At 38.6% G+C, this 24,207-nt stretch overlaps 1 protein-coding gene across 3 annotated transcripts in view; it reads left to right on the top strand.

The window, feature by feature from the left end:
* Nucleotides 1-2,341: 2,341 nt before the first annotated feature.
* The window catches only part of LOC123500100 (guanine nucleotide exchange factor subunit Rich-like), a 303,302-nt gene continuing 281,436 nt past the window's right edge, over nucleotides 2,342-24,207 (top strand). For all 3 annotated transcript variants that reach the window (XR_006673172.1, XM_045248758.1, XM_045248759.1), the window contains exons 1-2: nucleotides 2,342-2,595; nucleotides 14,976-15,083. Coding sequence is in view for 2 of the 3 variants with exons in the window: in XM_045248758.1 (XP_045104693.1) it covers nucleotides 2,452-2,595; nucleotides 14,976-15,083 (252 nt within the window). In the remaining variant the exon portion in view is untranslated. The remainder of the gene's footprint in view (nucleotides 2,596-14,975; nucleotides 15,084-24,207) is intronic.

The following is a 24,207-nucleotide window of genomic DNA, read 5'->3' on the forward strand; positions in this document are numbered from 1 at the left end:
GTATGTTAAGATGCATATTAATAAAAAAGAGTTAACAATCATTGTAACATATATGCCACCAAAAACAAATTCATGGACCAATCAAGAATATAGAGACATGATAGATGACACAATAAGGAGTCTAACGAGAATCGTTAAAGAAAGGAAAAAAGTTATATTAGTAGGAGATTTCAACTGTAAAGAAGTGGACTGGGAAAATTTATGAAAGTGGTATGGGGGAAGAAGCCTGGGGAGAAAGATTCTTAAACCTAATGATAGACAATATGATGGACCAGAGAGTAAAGGAATGCACAAGATTCAGAGGAAACGACGAGCCGGCGAGATTGGACCTAGTTTTTACAAGGGTATACAAATGAATGATGATATAAGATATAAGTGCCCATTGGGAAAGAGTGACCATGTAATATTAGAAATGGATATAGAAGAGGGAAAGGAAGATAGAGACGATTCATACAAAGGAGACCGATTAAATTACAGAAAGGCTGATATTGAGAATCTCAAGAACTATTTTAAAAACGTAAACTGGGAGGAGATGGAAAACTCAGAGATGATGCAAGAGAAGTATAACTTATTTTTGGAAATATATAAAACAGGAGTCAGGGAATATGTCCCAAAATATAGACCTAAGGAAGAAGGAAAGAAAGATTGGTTTAACGCAAGGTGTGCTAGGGCAAAGGAGAAAAGAGATGGAGCAAGGAAAAGATAGAGGAGAAATAGAAATCCAACAAATAAGGAAAACTTCAAGGCAGCAAGAAATGAATATGTTAAGGTGAGGAAGGAAGAGGAAAAGAACTTTGAAAAGGACATTGTCGAAAAATTTAAGGAGCAACCAAAATTGTTCTATGGATTCATAAATGGAAAAATTAGACAAAAAGAAACAATAGAAAGGTTAAAAGGAGAGAACGGGATGGTGGAAGATCCAAAAAGTATGGCAAAACTATTAAATAATAAATTCCAGGAGGTCTTTACTAAGGAATCCAAATTTGAAAGGCCACAGGGTAATAGAGAGACTGTCTATATGAAAGAGATTAAAGTAACCAAGCTTGAAATAAAAGAATTAATGAAGGAACTGGATGAAGACAAGGCAATGGGACCAGATGAAGTCTCAGGCGGAATACTGAAAGAATGTAGGGAAGAACTAGCAAGTCCTATATACAACATCATAAAATGCTCAATAGAAAATGGAACACTACCAGTAGAATGGAAAAGAGCTGAGGTGGTTCCCATATATAAGAGTGGAAGGAAGGAAGAACCTTTAAATTACAGACCGGTATCACTAACTAGTGTAATATGCAAGATGTGTAAAAGAATAATAAAAAAAAACAATGGATTGAGTTCCTTGAAGACAACAAATTAATATCAAATAGCCAATTTGGTTTTAGGAAAAGACGGTCGTGTGTAACTAATTTATTGAGTTTCTATTCTAGAATAGTTGATGGAGTACAAGAGAGAGAGAGAGAGAGAGAGAGAGAGAGAGAGAGAGAGAGAGGGATGGGTTGACTATATTTATTTGGATTTAAAAAAGGCGTTTGACAAAGTGCCACATGCAAGATTACTATGGAAGTTACAGGAGAAGGGTGGCTTAAAAGGCAGCACATTGAGATGGATAGAAAATTATTTGAGGGGGAGAGAAATAAGGACGGTAGTTACAGATATGAAGTCCAAGTTGAGAGCAGTAGAAAGCGGAGTGCCACAAGGATCAGTATTGGCACCAATACTTTTCCTCATTAATGTTAACGACATGCCAGAAGGAGTGAACAGCTACATAAATCTGTTTGCAGATGATACGAAACTGTGCAGAGTTATAAAGCAAAAAGAGGATTGTGAAATACTGCAAGAAGACCCAAATATATATATATATATATATATATATATATATATATATATATATATATATATATATATATATATATATATATATATATATATATATATATATATATATATATATATATATATATATATATATATATATATATATTCAACAGTCTGAATGGCGCCATTTCTTTAAGTTTATATTATCAATTTTACTGAATGTTGCAAACTTACCGGTAGAATCTTTATAACAAAAAAAATATTGGGAGCAGATGAACGAATATTTGCCTGTCATAATGATTACTGATATGTTTTTTTTCTTTTGGTTTCAGATATCTATTCCGCATAATAAAAATGCATAATAGCAACTGTCCTATGCAGCATAGAAGTGAACTATAGAAAACTTGAATTCCTCTGTCACGGAAGGTATCCAGTATAAAGATTCTGAATCCCTTAGAGAATCAGTGTGCCATATCATTTGGTAGTGTTTTGTTTTGAAAGGCCCAAATGGCAGGTCTGTGGTTTGTTGGATTCGAGTACTTATGGGACGTCAAAACAATGGCCGCGTGAACCAAGACTGGAAGCAGTTGTATTAGGATTAAATGTTATCATGGAGTGAGGAGAGGTGACGGAGCCATGTACTACCCTCTGGGGCTGCCGAGGCGCCTGCGTGTGCCCGGGGGAGCTGCCCATGGCCAGGTGAAGGCCATCGTGTGTAACAGAGACAGGGTCCTCTTCGCCGTCCTCACTGAAAAGTCTATATGGATTTGGTTCAGCCGAGTAAGTGACACAATACAAATCCACAATTCTCCGTGGTGATTTCTCTCTAGATTGAAAGGAAAGTATACATGGAAAGCTTGAGTGCTGTGATCCTGTGCTGATCATGTTCGGGTATTATTTAGGGCTCTACCATAGTATAGACATCCCGTCACCTACCTCTCCGCTGCACGGGTTGCGGTTGCCAGCGGTCGCCAGATGTTCACTGTTGCTAATGCAGCGAAATAACTCTCTCTTACACTATTAGGACGTGTGGTGTGTGTATATGATAGATTCTCTCTCTCTCTCTCTCTCTCTCTCTCTCTCTCTCTCTCTGTATGTATTTACTTAGTTGTAGTTTTACAGGGCCTGGGCATTATGCTCATGTGGCCCCATCTCCATATCTACACTTATCCAATTTTTCTTTAAAACTATGCACACTCGTTGCTGACACCACTTCTTCACTCAAACTGTTCCAAGTCTCAACACATCTTTGCGGGAAACTATATTTTTTAACATCTCTCAGATATCTTCTCTTCCTCAGTTTTTTACTGTGCAATCTTATGCTTCAAATGTCATGTTCTTCTCTCAGGATCAGTTTCTCATTATCCACTTGATCCATTCTGTTGATCAATTTATAAACTTGTATCAGATCCCCTCTCTCCCTTCTCTGTTCCAGGGTTGGTAGATCCATAGCCATTAGTCTCTCCTCATATGTCATCCTTTCAAATTCTAGAACAATTCTTGTAGCCATTTTTTTTTTTTTTTTGTAGTCTCTCCAATTTCCTTATGTGTTTCTTTTTATGGGGAGTCCACACAACTCCTGCATATTCCAATCTGGGTCTTATTATAGTACTTATCAATTTCTTCATCATTTCTTTGTCCATATAGTGAAATCCTAATCCAATATTCCTTAGCAAATTATATGTCTCTCTAAAAATTCTATCTATATGGCTTACTGGTTGATTGTTTTCTTCCATCGTCACTCCCAAGTCCTTTTCCTTTTTTACTTTCTCCAGTTCTACTCCATCTCCCATCTTATAGATTCCCACTGGTTGTCTTTCACTTTTTCCCATTTCCATGGCATAGCTTTTGTCGACATTGAATTCCATCTCCCACTTCTTACTCCATTTCCAGATCTTATTTAGGTCTACCTGCAGTATTGCACAATCCTTGTTTTGCTTTATAACTCTGCACAGTTTCGCATTTTGCATCGTCTGCTAACAGATTCATGTAGCTGTTCACTCCTTCGGGCATGTTATTTGTATATATGAAAAAAAGTATTGCCACCAATACTGACCCCTGTGGCACTCCGCTTTCTACTGCTTTCCATTTGGACTTCATATCTTTAACTACTGTCCTTATTTCTCTCCCCCTCAAATAATTTTCCATCCATCTCAATGTGCTTCCCTTTAAGCCACCCTTCTCCTCTAACTTCCACAGTAATCTTGCATGTGGCACTTTATCAAATGCCTTTTTTAAATCTAAATAAATACAGTCAACCCATCCCTCTCTCTCTTATACTCTTTCAACTATTCTAGAGTAAAAACTCAGTAAATTTGTTACACATGACCAACCTTTTCTAAAACCAAACTGCCTATTTGATATTAATTTGTTGTCTTCAAGGAACTCGATCCATTGTTTCTTTATTATTCTTTCACACATCTTGCATATTACACTAGTTAGTGATACCGGTCTGTAATTTAAAGGTTCTTCCTTCCTTCTGCTCTTATATATGGGAACCACCTCAGCTCTTTTCCATTCTACTGGTACTGTTCCATTTTCTATTGAGCATTTTATGATGTATATAGGACTTGCTAGTTCTTCCCTACATTCTTTCAGTATTCTGCTTGATGCTTTATCCGGTCCCATTGCCTTCTCTTCATCCAATTCCTTCATCATCTCTTTTATTTCAAGCATGGTTACTTTAATCTCTTTCATATAGACAGTCTCTCTATTACCCTGTGGCCTTTCAAATTTGGATTCCTTAGTAAAGACCTCCTGGAATTTACTATTTAACAGTTCTGCCATACTTTTTGGGTCTTCTACCATCCCATTCTCTCCTTTTAACCTTTCTATTGTTTTTTTTTGCCTTATTTTTCCATTTATGAATCTGTAGAACAATTTTGATTGCTCCTTACATTTTTCAACTATGTTCTTTTCATAGTTTCTTTCCTCTTCCTTCCTCACCTTAACATATTAATTTCTCGCTACCTTGAAGTTTTCCTTATTTACTGGATTTCTATTTCTCCTCCACCTTTTCCATGTTCCATCTCTTTTCTCCTTTGCCCTAGCACACCTTGCGTTAAACCAATCTTTCTTTCCTTCTTCTTTAGGTCTATATTTTGGGACATATTCCCTGACTCCTATTTTGTATATTTAAAAAAATAAGTTATATTTCTCTTGCACCCTCTCTTGATTTTTCATCTCCTCCCAGTTAACATTTTTGAAATAGTTCCTGAGGTTCTCAATATCAGCCTTTCTGTGATTTAATCAGTCTCCTTTGTATGATTTGTCTCTATCTTCCTTTCCCTGTTCTATATTAATTTCTGATATTACATGATCACTCTTTCCCAATGGGCACTTGTATCTTATATCATCGTTCATTTGTATACCCCTTGTAAAAACTAGGTCCAATCTCGCCGGCTCGTTGTTTCCTCTGAATCTTGTGTTTTCCTTTAGTCGTTGGTCCATCATATTATCTATCATTATATTCAGGAATCTTTCTCCCCAGGCATCTTCCCCCATACCACTTTCATAATATTCCCAGTCCACTTCCTTACAGTTGAAATCTCCTACTAATATCACTTTTCTCCTTTCTTTAATGGCTCTTATCAGACTCCTTATTGTGTCATCTATCATGTCTTTATATTCTTGATTGGTCCATGAATTTGTTTTTGGTGGCACATATGCTCTGATGATTGTTAACTCTATTGATATGCATCTTAACATACAGTACTTCTGTGTGTGTGTGCTTTATTATTGCTTTATCATTCTTTGCTGTAATCCTGTCCCCCCATCTCTCTCTCTCTCTCTCTCTCTCTCTCTCTCTCTCTCTCTCTCTCTCTCTCTCTCTCTCTCTCTCTCTCTCTTAATATTTACAATTCAAAATGGGAGGTTGGGGTGAGAGTTCTTTCACTACATTGGTAACAGAGTACATCTGGCTGAGATCTGGCAACCTTTTGGCAACCCCCAACTGCACCAGCTGAGAGATAGGTGATAGGATGGCTATACTATGGTAGTGGGTTATTTTGGTAAGCTGTATTCACCGAGAGCTCATTCCTCATTTTGCCGCATAGACTTCTCAATTCCCTGCATTTTGATAGTTGTCCTTTTCCCTTTGGTATTAGCTATTAGAGTCAGTCTCACAGACACAAAGAAAGTGTGTACCACTACAAAATATATATACATACATCTTTCCAAGACATTTCTCTACATTTTCCTTCGCAAATTATTCTTTGAGTATTAATGGTAAGAAATAAGTTTATCTATGTATTTAGAAAAATTCATGTCTATGGATTTTTTTCTTATGGTCAAGAGTATTTTAGACACCAAAGTACAACCACTGAGGCATTGCTTATTTATACCATATCATACCATGTGGGCTTTTCACGGGAATTTATGGGCTAAAGGGGATACTTTTTGGGTGCCCCCTATCTCAAAGCCCACCCGCTAGGAAACCGTTGCCCCGAGTGAGGAAGCCCAACCTACACTCGGACCGTGGACAGGATTCGAACCCGTGCGCTTGGAGACCACTCGGATCCCAAAGCATGCATGGTTCCACTGTACCACGGCGGCTTGTTACTTAATGTCAGACTAACACCTTTCTAGATATTTATATACCTTCTTTTTTCATTATTTTGTTTTGTTTTTATAAAAGACAGGGGTAGGAAAGGCTCTGAAACTTTTCTGTGACTTTATATCATATGATCAGTATGGAGATTTAACTACAAAATGCTTCACAGTGACATAGACTGCACAACTCATGATAATTTACTCCCAGCGAGATCTAATAGCACTAGTTTAGGGGGTGCTGTGAACTTTCCATTAAAGTTAGTTGTGATCTCGCTGAATGTTTCACTTTGTGTCTCACAACTCAAGGGGGCAGTCATAGCCTGCCCTCTAAAGACAACTCTCTATCTTCACATTAAACTACATGCACTTACCACACACAGACCCTTCACTTAAAATTCAAAATTCAATATGGCGATTCCAAAATCCAACCTCGGACTGCTCTTCTGGTGGCAACCCAAAATGTCTTGACACCTCCCTTGACTTTTTCTTCATTAACTTCTGCAGCATTCAAGGTCTTAGATTTAATTTTCAATCTGTAGAACACCACCTCTCCTCTGCTAAACCTCGTCTTTTTCTCACCAAAATGCAGCTGTCTGAGACAACTTTTTTTTTTTTATGTAGGAGAGAAGGCCAGCCAAGCAAGGGCAACACAATGTAAAAAAAAAAAATAAAAGGCCCACTTGATGCTGGATCTCTAAAAGATAAGAAGGGTTACTCAAAATTAGGGAGCAAATGTCTTGACACCTTTCTCTAAAAAGAAGTCGTAGGAAGACAGAAATCCAGAAGCAGGCAGGGAGTTCCAGAGTTTACCAGTGAAAAGTATGAATGATTGAGAGTACTGGTTAACTCTTGCGTTAGAGAGTTGGACAGAAAAGGGATGAGAGGAAGAAGAAAGCCTTGTGCAGCGAGGCTGCAGGAGGATGGGAGGCATGCAGTTAGCAAGATCAGTAGAATGTTAGCATGAAAATAGCGATAAAAGATAGAAAGAGTTGCAACATTTTGGCGGTGAGAAAGAGGCTGAAGACAGTCAGTCAGAGGAGGGGAGTTGATGAGACGAAAAGCTTTTGATTCCACCCTATCGAATAAAACTGTGAGTGAATCCCCCCCAAACATGCGAAGAGTACTCCATACAGAGGCGGATATGGCCCTTGTACAGAGTAAGCAGTTGGAGGGGCGAGAAAAACTGGCGGAGACACCTCAGAATGCCTAACTTCGTGGAAGCTGTTTTAGTAAGAGGTGAGATGTGAAGTTTCCAGTTAAGATTATGAGTATAGGACAGACCAAGGATGTTCATTGTGGAGGATGAAAACAGTTGAGTGTCATTGAAGAAGAGGGAATAGTTGTCTGGAAGGTTGTGTCGAGTTGATAGATGGAGGAATTGAGTTTTTGAGGCATTGAAGACTACTAGATTTTCTCTGCCCCAATTGAAAATCTTAGAAAGATCAGAAGTCAGTCATTCTGTGGCGTCCGTGCGTGATCTGTTAACTTCCTGAAGGATTGGTTGTCTCTGAAAGGACGTGGAAAGATGTAGGGTGGTATCATCAGTGTATGAGTGGATAGGGTAAGAAGTTTTGTTAAGAAGGTCATAAATGAATAATAGAAAGAGAGTGGGTGACAGGACAGAACCCTGAGGAACACCACTATTAATAGATTTAGGAGAAGAACAGTGGCTGTCTATCACAGCAGCAATAGAATGGTTGGAAAGGAAACTTGAGATAAAGTTTCAGAGAGAAAGATAGAAACTGGAGGAGGGCAGTTTGGAAATCAAAGCTTTATGCCAAACTCTATCAAAAGCTTTTGATATTTTTAATGCGACAGCAAAAGTTCCACCAAAATCTCTAAAAGAGGATGACCAAGACTCAGTAAGGATAGCCAGAAGATCACCATTAGAGTGACCTTAATGGAAGCCATACTAGCAATCAGATAGAAGATTGTGAAGTGACAGATGTTTAAGAGTTTTCCTGTTGAGGATAGATTAAAAATCTTTAGACAAGCAAGAGATGAAAGCTATAGAACAGTAGTTTGAGGGATTAGAACGGTCACCCTTTTTAAGAACAGGCTGAATGTGGGCAAACTTCCAGCAAGAAGGAAAGGTAGAAGTTGATAGACAAAGTGCAAGCATGGAAGCATAGTTTTTGAGAATAATAGTAGGGACCCCATCAGGTTCATAACCCTTGTGAGGGTTTAGGCAAGCGAGGGCATGGAAAACATCATTACGAAGAATTTTGATTGAAGATGTGAAATAGTCAGAGGGAGGAGAAGGTGGAGGAATAAACCCAGAATCATCCAAGGTGGAGTCGTTAGCAAAGGCTTTTGAGAAGAGTTCAGCTTTTTTTTTTTAAGACGGAAGAGATGGCAGTGGTGCCATCAGGATGAAATAAAGGATGGAAAGATGAGGAAGTAAAGTTATTGGAGATGTTTTTAGCCAGATGCCAAAAGTCATGAGGGGAGTTTGAGTTGGGAAGATTTTGACATTTTCTATTTATGAAGGAGTGTTTGGCAAATTGAATAACAGACTTGGCATGATTCTGTGCAAAAATATAAAGTGTGTGAGATTCAGGAGATGGAAGGCTCAAGTACCTTTTGTGGGCAATCTTTTTAACATGTATAGCATGAGAACAGGCTGTGTTAAACCAAGGTTTAGAAGGTTTAGGTTGAGAGAAAGAATGAGGAATGTACGCCTCCATGCCTGACACTATCACCTCTGTTATGCATTTAGCACAAAGAGATTGATTGGTCTCTGACACAGAAACAGTAATCATTCCAAGAAAAATCAGCATAATACCTCCTCAGGTCCCTCCAACTGGTAAAGGCAAAATGCCAGAGGCACATCCACTTAGGGAGATCCTGAGGAGGGATTGGAGAAATAGGACAAGATGCAGAAATAAGATTGTGGTCAGAGGAGCCCAATGGAGATGATAGGGTAACAGTATAAGCAGAAAGATTAGAGGTAAGGAAGGGATCAAGAATGTTTGGCGTGTCTCCAAGACGGTCAGGAATACGAGTAGGGTGTTGTATCAGTTGCTCTAGGTCATGGAGGAAAGCAAAGTTGAAGGCTAGTTCACCAGGATGGTCAATGAAAGAAGAAGAAAGCCAAAGCTGGTGGTGAACATTGAAATCTCCAAGGATGGAGATCTCTGCGAAAGGGTAGAGGGACAGAATGTGCTCCACTTTGTGAGTTAAATAGTCAAAGAATTTTCTATAGTCGGAGGAGTCAGGGGAGAGATAGACAGCGCAGATAAACTTAGTTAGATAGTGAATGTTGAGTCTAAGCCAGATGGTGGAAAACTCAGAAGATTCAAGAGCGTGGGCACGAGATCAAGTTAATTTGTTGTGCACATAGACGCAACATCCAGCTTTGGATTGAAAATGAGATAGAGAATGTAGGAGAGAACAGAGAAAAGGCAACTGTCAGGAGCCTGAGATAGCTCGGTGAGGAAAAGAAGATAAGGTTTAGTAGAGGAGAGGTGGTGTTCTACAGATTGAAAATTAGATCTAAGACTGCAAATGTTGGAGAAGTTAATGTAGGAAAAGTTGAGGAAGGTGTCAAGATATTTGTGGTCGCCGTCAACAGAGCAATCCAACTTGGGGACATTTCTGGTCCCCTCCCAAGAAGGGCATTCCGAGGCTGGATTTGGAGTTGCCATTTTTTTATTTTGAATTTTAATTGAAGGGTGTGTGTGTGTGGGGAAGTTCATGTAGTTTTGAGTGAAGTTGGAGAGTTGTCTTTAGAGGGCAGGCTGTGACTGCCCCCTTGAGTTGTGAGACACAAAGTAGCCCCTTCTCTGTTCCCTCCTACTTCCTCTATCCTCATGTTTGCTCCAAAGCTGGATGTTGCATCCATGTGCATAATGACTTAACCCCTTCGTGCTGCCTGGCTGATATATGCGGGAGCTTTAAATTAATTTTAGGAGAAATTTTAATGTTTTCTCTAATATGTTAAGAGCTAATTATCCAATTGAAAATCTGTTATTGCCGTGAGAATGCTTGTAAATTCTGGTATTATCAATGCATTTATCTTGGAATGTTGACTCTCAAAGTTTTTAGTTATTTACTGGTAAAAGAAGGCAGCTTGAAAGTTTGTATATACTACACACTTTATTCGGTGCCCAGAATCGAATTATAACTTTAAAAAATTTTTTTGTTGTTACTACAACTAATAATGAAGCCACTGATATAATATCCATGAGGATAAATGCAGCCTTTGAGGTAAAAAGAAATCCCTCTGGTTGATGACAATGTCTTACGTGAACCTCAAGGAGTGATGGAGTAATCCAGGCAAAGGCTCAACAAACCTCATTCATTTCCTATCACTGATTCACTGGAACCATTTGCTATTCCTTGAACTATCCTGACCTTTGCCAGTCCTGACCACTCACATTCCTCTCTCTCTCTCTCTCTCTCTCTCTCTCTCTCTCTCTCTCTCTCTCTCTCTCTCTCTCTCTCTCTCTCTCTCTCTCTCTCTCTCTCTCTCTCTCTCTCTCTCTCTCTCTCTCTCTCTCACTGATTGGTTTACAGCAATGGATAAGGAGATTCATGAGCTGAAAGCCCTCAATGTATCCCGTATTAGCAAAGCAGCATACACGACGAGTCAACATGTACCTGCTTTGCATAATGTAAATTGCATCAACGCGAAATAAAAAAAAAATGGAAATAAAGAAAAGGGCAAGGGGGAAAGAAATAGAGAAAGCAGATGATTGTGTAGAGGAGGAAGAATGTTGAGAAATTATCAGCAAATTCAACTATGTTATCATCAGTCAGAGAGCTGCCAAATACTCCTTTGTCATCACAGGCAATGTATGTGTGTGTGTGAGAGAGAGAGAGAGAGAGAGAGAGAGAGAGAGAGAGATAGGCAAGGAGTGGTGGTGTTGGCACCTTGGTGTCTGTGAGAGAGAGAGAGAGAGAGAGAGAGAGAGAGAGAGAGAGAGAGAGAGAGAGAGAGAGAGAGAGAGAGAGAGAGAGAGGTGGGCGAGACATGATAGTGTTGGCGCATCAGTGTCTGAGAGAGAGAGAGAGAGAGAGAGAGAGAGAGAGAGAGAGAGAGAGAGAGACTTCCTAATTTTAGACACAAGGCAGGAAGAAGGCGGTGCATACTGTAGCTTATTTTTTGTGATTGGTGGGAACCAGGATGGTGGGAAGAGCAAGAGAATTTCAAGGACAGCATACATGCTGGTGTCTTTACTTAGTAACCAGCACAAAGTATGGGACAACTCAATAGAAGAAGAAACAGAATAGAAATATGACGCCTACATAGGCATCATTGTATATGTTACTGGGGCTTCATGATGCCTTTGTAGGCGTCATCATATTGAAAGGGCTCTCGTGCCCACGAGCTCAAATTTTCTGAGTTTTCCATCATCTGGCTTCAACTCAATAGTCACTCTCTAACTAAATTTGTCTGTGCTGTCTATCTCTCCCCTAACTCCTCTGACTATAGTAAATTCTTTGACTATTTAACTTCCAAAGTGGAGCACATTCTGTCCCTCTACCCTTTCGTGGAGCTCTCCATCCTTGGAGATTTCAATGTTTACCACCAGCTTTGGCTTTCCTCTCCCTTCACTGACCATCCTGGTGAACTAGCCTTCAACTTTGCTGTCTTCCATGACCTAGAGCAACTGGTGCAACACCCTGCTCATATCCCTGATTGTCTTGGAGATACGCCCAACAATCTTGATCTTTTGCTTACCTCTAATCCTTCAGCTTATGCTGTTACTTTATCTTCTCTGTTGGGCTCCTCCGACTAACTTCATTGCCTCAAAAACTCAATTCCTCCACCTATCAGCTCGACACCACCTTCCAAACAACTGTCCCCTCTTCAGTGACACTTAACTGTCTCCTTCCTCCGTACTGAATATCCTTGGCTTGTCCTTTACTCATAATCTTAACTAGAAACTTCACATCTCATCTCTCGCAAAAACAGCTTCTATGAAGCTAGCTGTTCTGAGGCGTCTCTGCTGGTTTTTCTCACCCCTCCAACTGCTAATTCTGTACAAGGACCTTATCTGTCCTTGTATGGAGTACTCTTTGCATGTTTGGGGGGTGTTCCACTCACACTGTTTTATTAGATAGGGTGGAATCAAAAGTTTTTTGTCTCATCATATCCCTTCCTCTGACTGACTGTCTTCAGCCTCTTTCTCACCACCAAAATGTTGCATCTCTTTCTATCTTTTATCACTATTTTTATGCTAATTTCTCTACTGATCTTACTACCTGCATGTCTCCCCTTCTCCTGTGCCCTTGCTGTACAAGGCTTTCTTCCTCTCACCCCTATTCTGTCTGACTCTCTAATGCAAGAGTTACCCAGTATTCTTAATCATTCATACCTTCCACTGGTAAACTTTGGAACTCCCTACCTGCTTCTGTACAGGCAAACCTCGATTAACGAACGTATCCTTTTACTACCATCTGTTCGTATAACGAATGCCAAACTCGCTTTAATGAAATTTTACCAGGTAATCTTTTCCAAGTTTGAAAGTCCTGCCGTATCATGCTAGCCGACAGGCTTTTGAATACACCAGTGCCTCTCGTGGACAAAGCGCACACCACTCACTCCCCTACCCTTCCCCACTCTTAGTTAAAAAAAATAACAGTGTCCAGCAGCAGCTCGTCTTCCCTTGCTCACCATGCCACCAAAATGCCCTGCAATATTGCCTAGCATTGCTAAGAAGACCAGGAAGTCTCTTACTCTTAAAGTGAAGCTGGATATTATTCACAGACAGAGGCGAGAAAACTAATAGCATTGCTCGCCACCATCGTGACTCCATCTACTGTCTCTACTATTTTCAAGTCAGCAGACTCTATTAAGAAGGCTGGTGAGACCGTATCTTCCTTGCAAGCTAAAAGAACCACCCGAACTCGTGACTACAATGGATAAAATGGAAAGCCTTGTAGAAATGTGGTACATAAGTTTTGTATGCAGTGCAATGATGCGCCCTTTGTTTACATTCCAGAGGTTGCCGGCTAGCGTCTTTCCCGCTTCACTCTCCCTCCTTTCATAAATTTAAGATCATCAACATTATAAAGTTACATACATACATATATTAGTATACATTATAATGACTTAGTCTTAGATTAAACTGCTTAAATGTTTAACTTCATAATTTTTACTTTCATTAAACCTTTCACTGTACTATGATGCACTCTTGCTTTGTTTACTCTCAATGGAAGTTCAAGTCAGGGGTTAAACTTGTTATAATTGATTTGCTTAACAAAAATTCACGCAATGAACGTTTTTTTTAGGGACGTAACCCGTTCGTTAAGCGGGGGTTGCCTGTATTTCCCTCCTCCTACGACTTGACCTCTTTTAAGAGAGGTGTCAAGACATTTTTCCCTGAATTTTTGGTTAATTCTCATGTCTTTTTTTTTTTCCATGTTTTGTTGCCCTTGGCCAGATGTCCCTCCTGCATTTAAAAGAAAGAAAAAAAAAAATAAATAAATAAGGCACAAGGTAAATGTAATTTTTCCTGAAAACACTTCAGAGTGATTGATAGAATATAGGGATATTGACAGTTTGTTGCGCAAGTGTTACATTGATTTTTTATGAGTCAATTACAAGATGTTTTTTTTGTGCCAAAGGATGAAATTTCAAGATTTAACTTCACTTTCTGCTTCATGGACTAATAAGTTAAACTACTAGAACAGGAAGTCTTTTTAATATGTTTGAGCCAAGCAATGTCATTATTATTACAATATTAGTGAAATAGGTACAAAAAATGCTAAAATTTGTCAATTGATGAGATATAAAGACAGATTGGAGATGTTCTAGTACGGTTACTGTGCAGGATTCTCCAGCCACTGAACCAGGCTAATGCTTCTCTTCAATGCACTTCCTCCTTATTCTCCTTCAGGGTAGTTATGGTAATGTAGATTTAAGTTCAGTTCTCATGATGGAGCAGTAGTGTTGATGATATTGATGGTGGTGCATGCACACTCACTATTCTTTATTGATTTTATTTTATTCAGTGTTTTTGATAACCAGAAGTGCACTAATGCAAAGCTTTGCTCCCTACTGAATTAAATGAAATGTTGGTAAGTCTCAGTAATGATATTTTGGTTTATTTGAAGGCTACTGAAACCCATGGTGGCATCTTACCTCAAAAGGCCTAGGATGGTCTGGCCATCCCTTTGTGTGTTTTTTGTTTGTAGTTTGTTTCTCCTGTCAAGCAATGAGTCACAACTTTTGACTTCACCAAGTACCTAATCTCTACTAAGTAAATAGGGGCCACACACTTGAATAGAAGCCATCCTAATGATTTCTGACCTGACTCAGGATTTGAACTCAGGCTCTCCTAATTGTGTGTTGGGCACATTAATCACTGTACCACCAGATGTGCAGTGAAGGTGACAACTAAAAAGCTTGAGAGCTACATTCTGCTGATGGACCTGATAAGGATACTGAGCCTGCCCCCCCTCCTTCTGTCTACCATTTATTGTCTTTATTATCTCATTAGTATTTTCTCATTTAACACTAAACAGTAATTCATCTATTTTGTGGTATTTCCAGCAGTGTACCATACTTAAGAGGAGGTTTTACTGTGATGACTTAATTAAATACATAAGTGAAGAATACTATTTATTCAAATGTTGAAGTGAATTGATGTAATTTTCAGCCATGTGTGCCTGTGGTTGTCCACCAGAGGTCAGAAGAATCTATCAGCACCATTGGCACTAACCAGATGCTGGAATGGCGCCATGACTCCTCCATGATTGTTGTTGGTGTGAGTAACTTTCAGAATTCTAGTGTCATTAGTAGTAGTCGTGTGATATCATGAGAAGATTTCATCTCTATTAAGAGAGACTTCTGCAGTCAGGTCAGTGGTAATGCAAGGGTTAAGTTCTGCTATCAGCTCATTGAAAAAAAGTAGTGCAGTTTATTCCTTCTTAATATTTATCAACCTTTTACAGTAAATTCTTTATAAATCAGACCAAGTGGGGCAAGCCCTTGTTGAAATATCTGAGGATTTGATTTATCCGGAGTTTTAGCTATACTGTTGACCCTCGCTAACTCAGACTAATAAGGGGAAAGGTTGGTCTGAGAAACACGAATGTCTGACTTATACCAATTCCCCATCTTCCCCACCACAAAAAAAAAAAAAAAAAAAAAAACTGGCAGGGAGTTCAACTTGGACTTTAGGGGGGTAGTGCAGGATTTATTTTGGGATTATTGTCTCCGAAACCTTCTGTCCCTAAATTACCAGATGGTGTTGTTTATTTTTTTGATAATTAAATACCCTTCGCATCAGGAAGTTATTTTTACATGTCTCGTGCAGTTGCATCATAGCATGACTCACACCCTAAAAAATTATTTATCACTTAATGCTTGTGTCTACGCAAAATATTTTTCATATGAATATTTTTCTTGATAAATTTCAACCTTTGGTGTGTCTCTCTCTCTCATTGACTCGATACGTGGCCAGGCATCAAGAGGTGTCATGTGTCATTTAGCTTTTATTTTTTCAGAAATAACTCCTTATAGCAGTGGTATTCATTGTGCGGCTCGTGCGAATAAAAAACAAAAATAAATAGAAAAATAATAATTTTTAAAGTAAGACACATATTTCCATGAGGTGAGATGGAAGACAAAGTCAGTAAGAGATAACATTTTAACATCCCTACCCTAGTCGTACAGAAATCGTACGTGTCCACAATTGGAAACTGATGAGAGACATGTCTAACCCTCAACGTCGGTGGTCTTGCTGAATCAGTTGAGTTCAAGCTTTCGGGGGAGACTGGACGTATTTCGTTACTCTTGGAGATTTGCTATTGTTTGTTTGAAAATAGGCAACAGATATTTGAGACTGCGGCTCTCAATGAATTTGATTAATCGAAGTGGCTCCCTTGCAAAAATTAGGGAATAACTGCCTTAGAGGCATAAATTGATGAGAATTAGAATCAGAAACTTTAAAAAGAGAAGGCAACAAGAAATAAGTGTATAATTGTGAGACAGCTGTGGCTGACAGCTGGGTCTTGAACCCCTAGCATCCTGTCCATCATGCATGTTATCTCCCCCTCAGACCCGTCACCTCACCCGACGCTTCACTGCCACTCATCTTCATAATTTCTCTCTCTATATCATAAAACTGCTATTATCTTTTCAAACTTTTTTTTCTCACTACCTTCACCATCACCACTATACCTCATATAACTCACAATAACACCATTACAAAAGATTATTTTGAGACAGAGGTATAAAGCTGGACAAGACAGTAATAATTACTTCACATTATCATTATCTCACTCCAACACGCTAATAATGACTTAAAGAGTATCCAATTCAGGCGTAAAACAGCAGATTGCTTTGACGCTGCTGATGGCTCCTTCTCAACCCTCACGTATGAGTGATTATTTTCTTGAGAACCGGGGATCTGATGCGTTATCATCCTGTCATGCTCCAGGAAGTCACCATTGTATTTTTTTTTTTTTTTTTTTTTACATTACAAGGGCACTGGCCAAGGGAAAACAAAGTGTTGGAAAAAAAAAAAATCCCGCTGGTTGCCAGGCCCTGTTAAGAGGAAAGTAGGAGAAAGAGAAAAAACAAAAAAATCTAAAAGGAGGGTCCAGTTAACGTAAGAGGTGTCTTGACACTCCTCTTTTGAAAGAGTTTAAGTCATAGGCAGGTGGAAATACAGACACAGGTAGAGAGTTCCAGAGTTTACCAGTGTAGGGAATGAAGGAGTGAAGATACTGGTTAACTCTTGCATTAGGAAGATGGACAGAATAGGGATGAGAAGAAGTAGAGAGTCTTGTGCAGCGAGGCCACAGGAGGGGGAAGGCATGCAGTTAGCAAGTTCAGAAGAGCAGACAGCATGAAAACAGCGGTAGAAGACAGATAAAGATGCAACATTGCGGCGGTGACTTAAAGAATCAAGACAGTCAGTTAGAGGAGAAGAGTTGATAAGACGAAAAGCTTTAGATTCCACCTTGTTTAGTAAAGCTGTGTGTGGATCCCCCAGACATGAGAGCCATACTCCATACACGGGCGGATAAGGCCCCTGTACAGAGCAAGCAGCTGGGAGGGAGAGAAAAATGGACGAAGACGCCACAGGACACCTAACTTCTTGGAAGCTGATTTAGCAAGAGTAGAGATGTGAAATTTCCAGTTTAGATTTTTAGTGAAGGATAGACCGAGTGTGTTTAATGTAGAGGAGAGGGGAAGTTGAGTGTTATTGAAGGAGAGAGGATAGTTGTCTGGAAGGTTATGTCGAGTAGATAGTTGTAGAAATACACAATCATGTATACACAATCATGTATGGAAATTTTATGTCAATCAGATTACTACAAATAGGAAAACAAGCACAAAATTAGGAAAACTCTTTAGGAACAATATCTCTGTTTTTTTACACCAAACATTTTCACAAAATTGGTATAAACTCTGATTAACTTTTGTTTGGTGTCATTTTAAAACTATGATTAAAATGAAATTTTTTGTTGGAATTAGATTTTTGATAATGTCAATAGAAAATGAAATACAGTGGAGACTCAATACTCGAATGTCTAAATAGTCGAACTTTTCAATAGTCGAACGCAAAAGTTTGACTTAAGGGGGACCGTCCGGTGAGGTTTTTGAAAAATCGAAAATAAAGAGGTACGTGGGTAATTTTTTTTTTTTCGCTGATAGATGTTTATTACACAATGTTAGTTAAGTAGTTACAAGTGAATTGACCCATAAATAACTGTATTAAAGATAAAAAATCTATTTTTTGAAAAAAAAATTTTCTATAAACTTTGTCACCAGAGGACAGATTTCAATTTTCCCAGTACGGATATGAAGTATGTCGTATAACAAAACTTTTCCTCTCATAGAATTTAGAATTTTTTATTTTGGTGGCCATTATGAATTTTCAAATAAATTTTTTTTATATATAAAATTACATTGCGGCACTTAAAGAAATTCCAAATTCTAAGAGACAGAAATGTAGCAGCTTCATTGAGCTTCAAAATGATACCTCAAAATTGAAAATCCGTTGAGAAATGTGGGAGAAGATACGATTTGAATGATAAAAAGTGGAAACTGAGAAAAAGGCAAAAAACCCCAGAGATGTCATTTTGGTCCTCTATGACCCTGTACATTTATTTGGGTTGGATATTTTGTGCTCATACACCACCATGTGCATCATATATGTTTTTTAGGCATGTTTAGAATATTCTGTAAGACTCATATGGCACCTGGCTGCCCCTACAATGATTGTAGTTATTAGTCGCTCGAAGACGAGGGTGTCTCCCATCCATGCATGGTCGGTACAACTTGTAATTTCCTTTTGCACTGTTTGTTTAGACATTGTAAGGCAAAAAAGACAGGTAAAATAGGCTGGATTGTGGCTTGCAAGGTGTGAAATAACGGGCGAGATACTCAATAGAATCTCCTCCCATCGCAGTCACATGGATACTGAAATGGAAGGGGAGAGGGTGTGTTCCTGTGTACGCCATAGTACTAAGTTGCCAGCGCCTACCTTTCCTTACCAAACAAACTACTTTCCATGGCTTTTTCCGTGCTTATTATCATCATTTATGGTACAGAGAGTGGGGAGGGGGAAGCCCTGGGCTGCGGTGGGTGTGGCAGGGGCCCTTTAAAGTTTAGATACCCCACCTATTTTAGCGTATTTCCCCAAAATACTCCATCACTATGTTGCCATATGTTTGGGGATGCTCTGGTGGTGTTTTGGGGATTTTCGATATTTTTCAGATTTTTCGATACCATGGCCACCGGACGGTCCCCTTAATACTAAAAAAATACCTATTAGTCGAACGTCCGTCTACATGGCTGTAAATAGAAAAGGCTTCATTCTTCCCGCCGCCCCACACGCCCTACCGGTCCACTGCAACCAGTTGATCCTTTGCTGTTGTAAGAATAACATTGTCCTGCACTTTCATCCTTCCCGCCGCCCCACGCATCCCACCGGTCCACCGCAGCCAGTTTATCCTTCACTGTCGTAAGAATAACATTGTCCTGTGCTTTCATCCTTCTCGCCGCCCCACGCGCCCCACTGGTCCACTGCAGCCACTTGATCTTTCACTGTCGTAAGAATAACATTGTCCTGAGCTTTCTCTCCGGAGTTTTTTTGTTTATTTGTTTGTTTGCATTTAGAAGCTTACAATGGCACCGAAGAGGCCTGTTAGTGGTGAGAATAAGCCTACAAGAAAGAATATAGTGACAACCATCGGAAGAAAAAAGGAGGTTATTGATAAATACAAGAAAAAAAGAAGAACCGATCTTCCAGCTGAATACTGCATGGCTAAATCTACAGTAGCCATAATACTGAAGAAGACAGCTTATTAAAAGAGCTGATGTGGCTATTGGTGTGAAAAGGCAATTTATGCGACCTGCGGCAGTGGAAGAAATGGAAAAATTGTTGATTGGATAAACCAAAGGCAGATGGCTGGTGATTCTTTGTCAGAGAGCATAATTTGTGCGAAGGCTAGGCTACTGCATCGTGATCTTATTTCTGATACTACATCTGACTCCAATGATGATTTTAAAGTAAGTAAAGGGTGGTTTGTGAATTTCAAGAAAAGAACTGGAATTCATTCTATTGTGACACACAGCAAGCCTGCAAGTGCTGACAGAGTTGCCGCTGAGTAATTTGTGCCTGAATTTAAGAAATTTGTGGATAAGGAGCGCTTAAACCCACAACAGATATTTAATTGTGATGAAACTGGCCTGTTTTGGAAAAAAAAACTACCAAACATGATCTTTATAACAGAGGAAGAGAAGTGTTTGCCAGGCCACAAGCCCATCAAAGACAGGCTAACCCTGCTTCTGTGCGCCAATGCTAGCAGCGACTGCAAAATTAAACTGCTACTTTTTTCTAAACTTGGGTTTGGCAATGGCTGGAACGAATTACCTGATTTATAGGTATCAATAGTCAAACGTTTTAATGCTCGAATGGCCATTTGGAACGAATTAAGTTCGAGTATTAAGTCTCCACTATGGGAAAGAAAAAAATTGGGCTAGCAATTCAACTAGGACTTTAGTCCCTGGGTTGGTCAGAATCCAACTTAACATGAAATCTGACTTATCGGGATTTGAGTTATTGAGGTTCAATAGTATACATAAAATGGTAGTGAAATTCTGAAAAAGATATTAGGTAATGAGTGATTTAAACAGAACACATATTTATGCACTGAATATAAAGACAAGAGGAGGAGAGAGGCCACAAAGCCTGTGAGAGGTGTTTGTCAACAGTCCCGTCCATGTGGGGGGTGCACGTATCACTTATGAACATCCGTAACCCATGAGTGACATCATAACTCCATTATATTAAAAACTGCAGAACACTCTGTAACCTTGTAAAATTTTTCAGAGCATAATTTTAAAACAGAGGAATGTAGTAGCAATGTTAGGCGTGTAGAATCACGTGTGAGCTTCTGTAAACCATGAATGACGTCATAACCCTGCTATAGTACACTGTGGAAAGCTCCTAATCTTTCGGAATGTTCTGGACTGGATGCCAGCTATATACTGTATTCGGTGGCTATATAGAATCTGGTTTATTCAATATCCGGCATACATATCTGATTTATATAGGGTTTACTGTACAGTAAGTCTCCAATTTACGATAGAAATATGTTCCTTAAAATCTTATCGTAAAGCAAAATTAGTGTAAACTGAACCCATTTTTTCATGTATTAGATATGAATACGTTCCAGCTCAGTACAGAAATCATTCGAAAAAGGTAAACAAATTGGACAAGCCATGTATTACCGAAAAAAAAAAAAAAAATTGTACAAGAATACGGGAGAATGATCATCTGATGTGTCAGATGAAGTGGGTGACGCACAGGCCGAGTGTGAAGCCGGTGAATCATATCCTTCACTTGAAGGATATGATTCACTGGGCATTTGAAGTTGATGACCCAGCTTTAATTGACGAAGTTGAAGGTCCAGTGGGTGAAGTCTAGCTACAGGTTTGAAAAAAGCTGAGATTGTGGACTGTTTCGCCTTTTTATGTTTCTCGTCATATAGGTAATTCTCTGTAGATTTTCATCGCCTGTTCCGTCTGATTAACCACATTGGTACTTCTTTTGGGGTTAGGGTCATGTTCTTGCAGCAATTCCATTGCAGTCAATAAAACTGAAAGCTTTTTGCAGAGTCTTGATGTCTTCACCACGATCTAGATTACGTTTCTGTGACATTTTGGACAAGGATTGGTATTAAATGTGGAGAATAATGTAAGCATATCACAGAGCATGAGGTTTCACTGTGTTTGTAGTGGCGGCACGAAAGTGACTAGTTTGTAGTTGGCCGCAGTGCGGCACCACAATCACAGCAACAAGTTTGGCGGGAATTTAAAAAATCGTAAGTGCAAATTTTTTATTGTAAATTGAAAAAATGGTAGTAATTGTCATCTATCGTATCTGCGGATTTATTGTAAACCAAACTATTGTAAAACGAGGACTTACTGTACCTTGTTTTGTTTTGTTTGAAAATTTTCTGGAAGTTGATGTTATAAGTAAATCTTGTAATGTTTAATAATATAGTGTGCTTAGTAGTTTATCTAGACATCCTCCTCCCAACCATAACAACTATTCATCCATTATCTGTCTCACCTCAGCACCACCGCCACCTCCACAACTATCTAACAACTCACTGAAATACCCAATCACTGCTCACTTCCTCCATTAATGAACTAATATTTGGTTTTCTTACTATTTTTCTATATGTAACAGTAAAAATTGCTTTTGAGAACTTTTCTTTTATTATTATAATTGCACATCATGGATATGACTGGTGGAACCGTATTGCTCTATTTGTGAGTTAATAGATGATGAATAGGCATTTTAGGGATAGTGTCATTATAACGTGGTTTTCCAGGTACCTTTGTAATATAACCCCTCAGTAATCCAGGGTTTTACCATACACAGTTGTTCATGAAACATCAAAATGATAATGAATAAATATTGATGCCACGCCAAGCCATTGTTTATGTGCAGCTGATGACTGCTCAGTACTATGTTCATACCACCTTGTATGGCAGCGACAGCAACCCCCCCCCCCTTCTCCTAACTAAACTCGCATCACTTTGTATGGTGGTTGTGTTTGCAGCTTGCCCTCTCCTCTCAAAACTAGCATCACTGTAAGAGAGAGCAGCACACAATACCCTGACATCAATGTTACATTGAAGACTTATCTATTGCTTTTCAATGTTAGAATTCTACTTGGAAACAGACCAATCTGCATTAGACATGATTCGTGTTAGAATACAGGGGATCCTCGTGATTCGACCGTTTGCAGTTTGAATTATTGCCAATTCAAACTCAGTTGATTAATACCCAATCCTCAAGGTTCGACCGATTGACTTGCCAATTCAACATTCATATCTCGCGCGCCACCCACCCCGGTTAAATCCCAAATTCACTGCCAGCCTGCCAGGCGGAAGTGTAAACCAACGCTACCCTGTGCCAGGGCTGCCACTCATAGGGAAAATCCCCTACAGTAGGTGATTTTAGCCTAATGTAGGGGGTAGGGGATGTCTGCGGGGAAAATAGCAATTTGGAAGGGAAACTAGAGAGTTTATTAACAATATGTAGGGGAATTTTTTTTTTTTTATTTCAAACATTAAATATTTGTCTGGACACCCATTACAGTTTATGAAATATCGATTATATATATATATATATATATATATATATATATATATATATATATATATATATATATATATATATATATATATACTGTATATATATATATATATATATATATATATATATATATATATATATATATATATATATATATTTATACTACTGTGTATATATATATATATATATATATATATATATATATATATATATATATATATATATATATATATATATATATATATATATATATATATATATATATATATATATATATATATATATATATATATATATATATATATATATATATATATATATATATATATATATATATATATATATATATATATATATATATATATATATATATATATATATATATATATATATATATATATATATATATATATATATATATATATATATATATATATATATATATATATATATATATATATATATATATATATATATATATATATATATATATATATATATATATATATATATATATATATATATATATATATATATATATATACACACACACACACACACACACACACACACACACACACACACACACACACACACACACACACACACACAGTAATACTCTGCTTAACGAATGTTCGTCTAACGAATTTCCGGTTTAACGTACTACACTTAACCCTCGGCTATCGCGCCCAATTGGGGCCGAAATAGCCGCGCCATAGCCGAAAACGCGATAGCTGAATTGATCTTGGCGTGAAGGCGGTTTTGGCCAATGAGCGCTCAGATAATCCATGACGTCATGACGGGGAGCGCGATAGCAGGCATCTGAGGTCGCGATAATGAAATTTTAGCAGCTTTTCATGGGTGCGTGATAGCAATAAAACGCGATAGCCGAAGTCGCGATAGCCGAGGGTTGACTGTATACAAAGTTAGACCAAAAAGTCTGCATAACGTACAACCACATCCGCTTTAGCAAATTTTCTGGGTTTGAATTCGCCAGTTGAGGGACCGAATGCGGTAGTTTCGCTGTGATTGGCTGGCTCCCCGCCTCTGTCTCTAGTGCTCCTGGAGCTGGATCCAAGATTCTTTAACAACGTCAGAGCAACCTCCTGCAGTGAAATGGCTTCCATGAATGTTTGGAGCGACAGTGACAAGGTTGCTTTGAGGTTGCTCTGAGGTTGCTGGGAACACCACCTCTGGAGGTGGTGATGCTGTCTTATATATGCATTTATGTTCACAAAACAACATTTCTATTAGCATTTTA

Source organism: Portunus trituberculatus, chromosome 50 (genome assembly GCF_017591435.1).
Source record: "Portunus trituberculatus isolate SZX2019 chromosome 50, ASM1759143v1, whole genome shotgun sequence".
Taxonomy (NCBI): Eukaryota; Metazoa; Arthropoda; class Malacostraca; order Decapoda; family Portunidae; genus Portunus; species Portunus trituberculatus.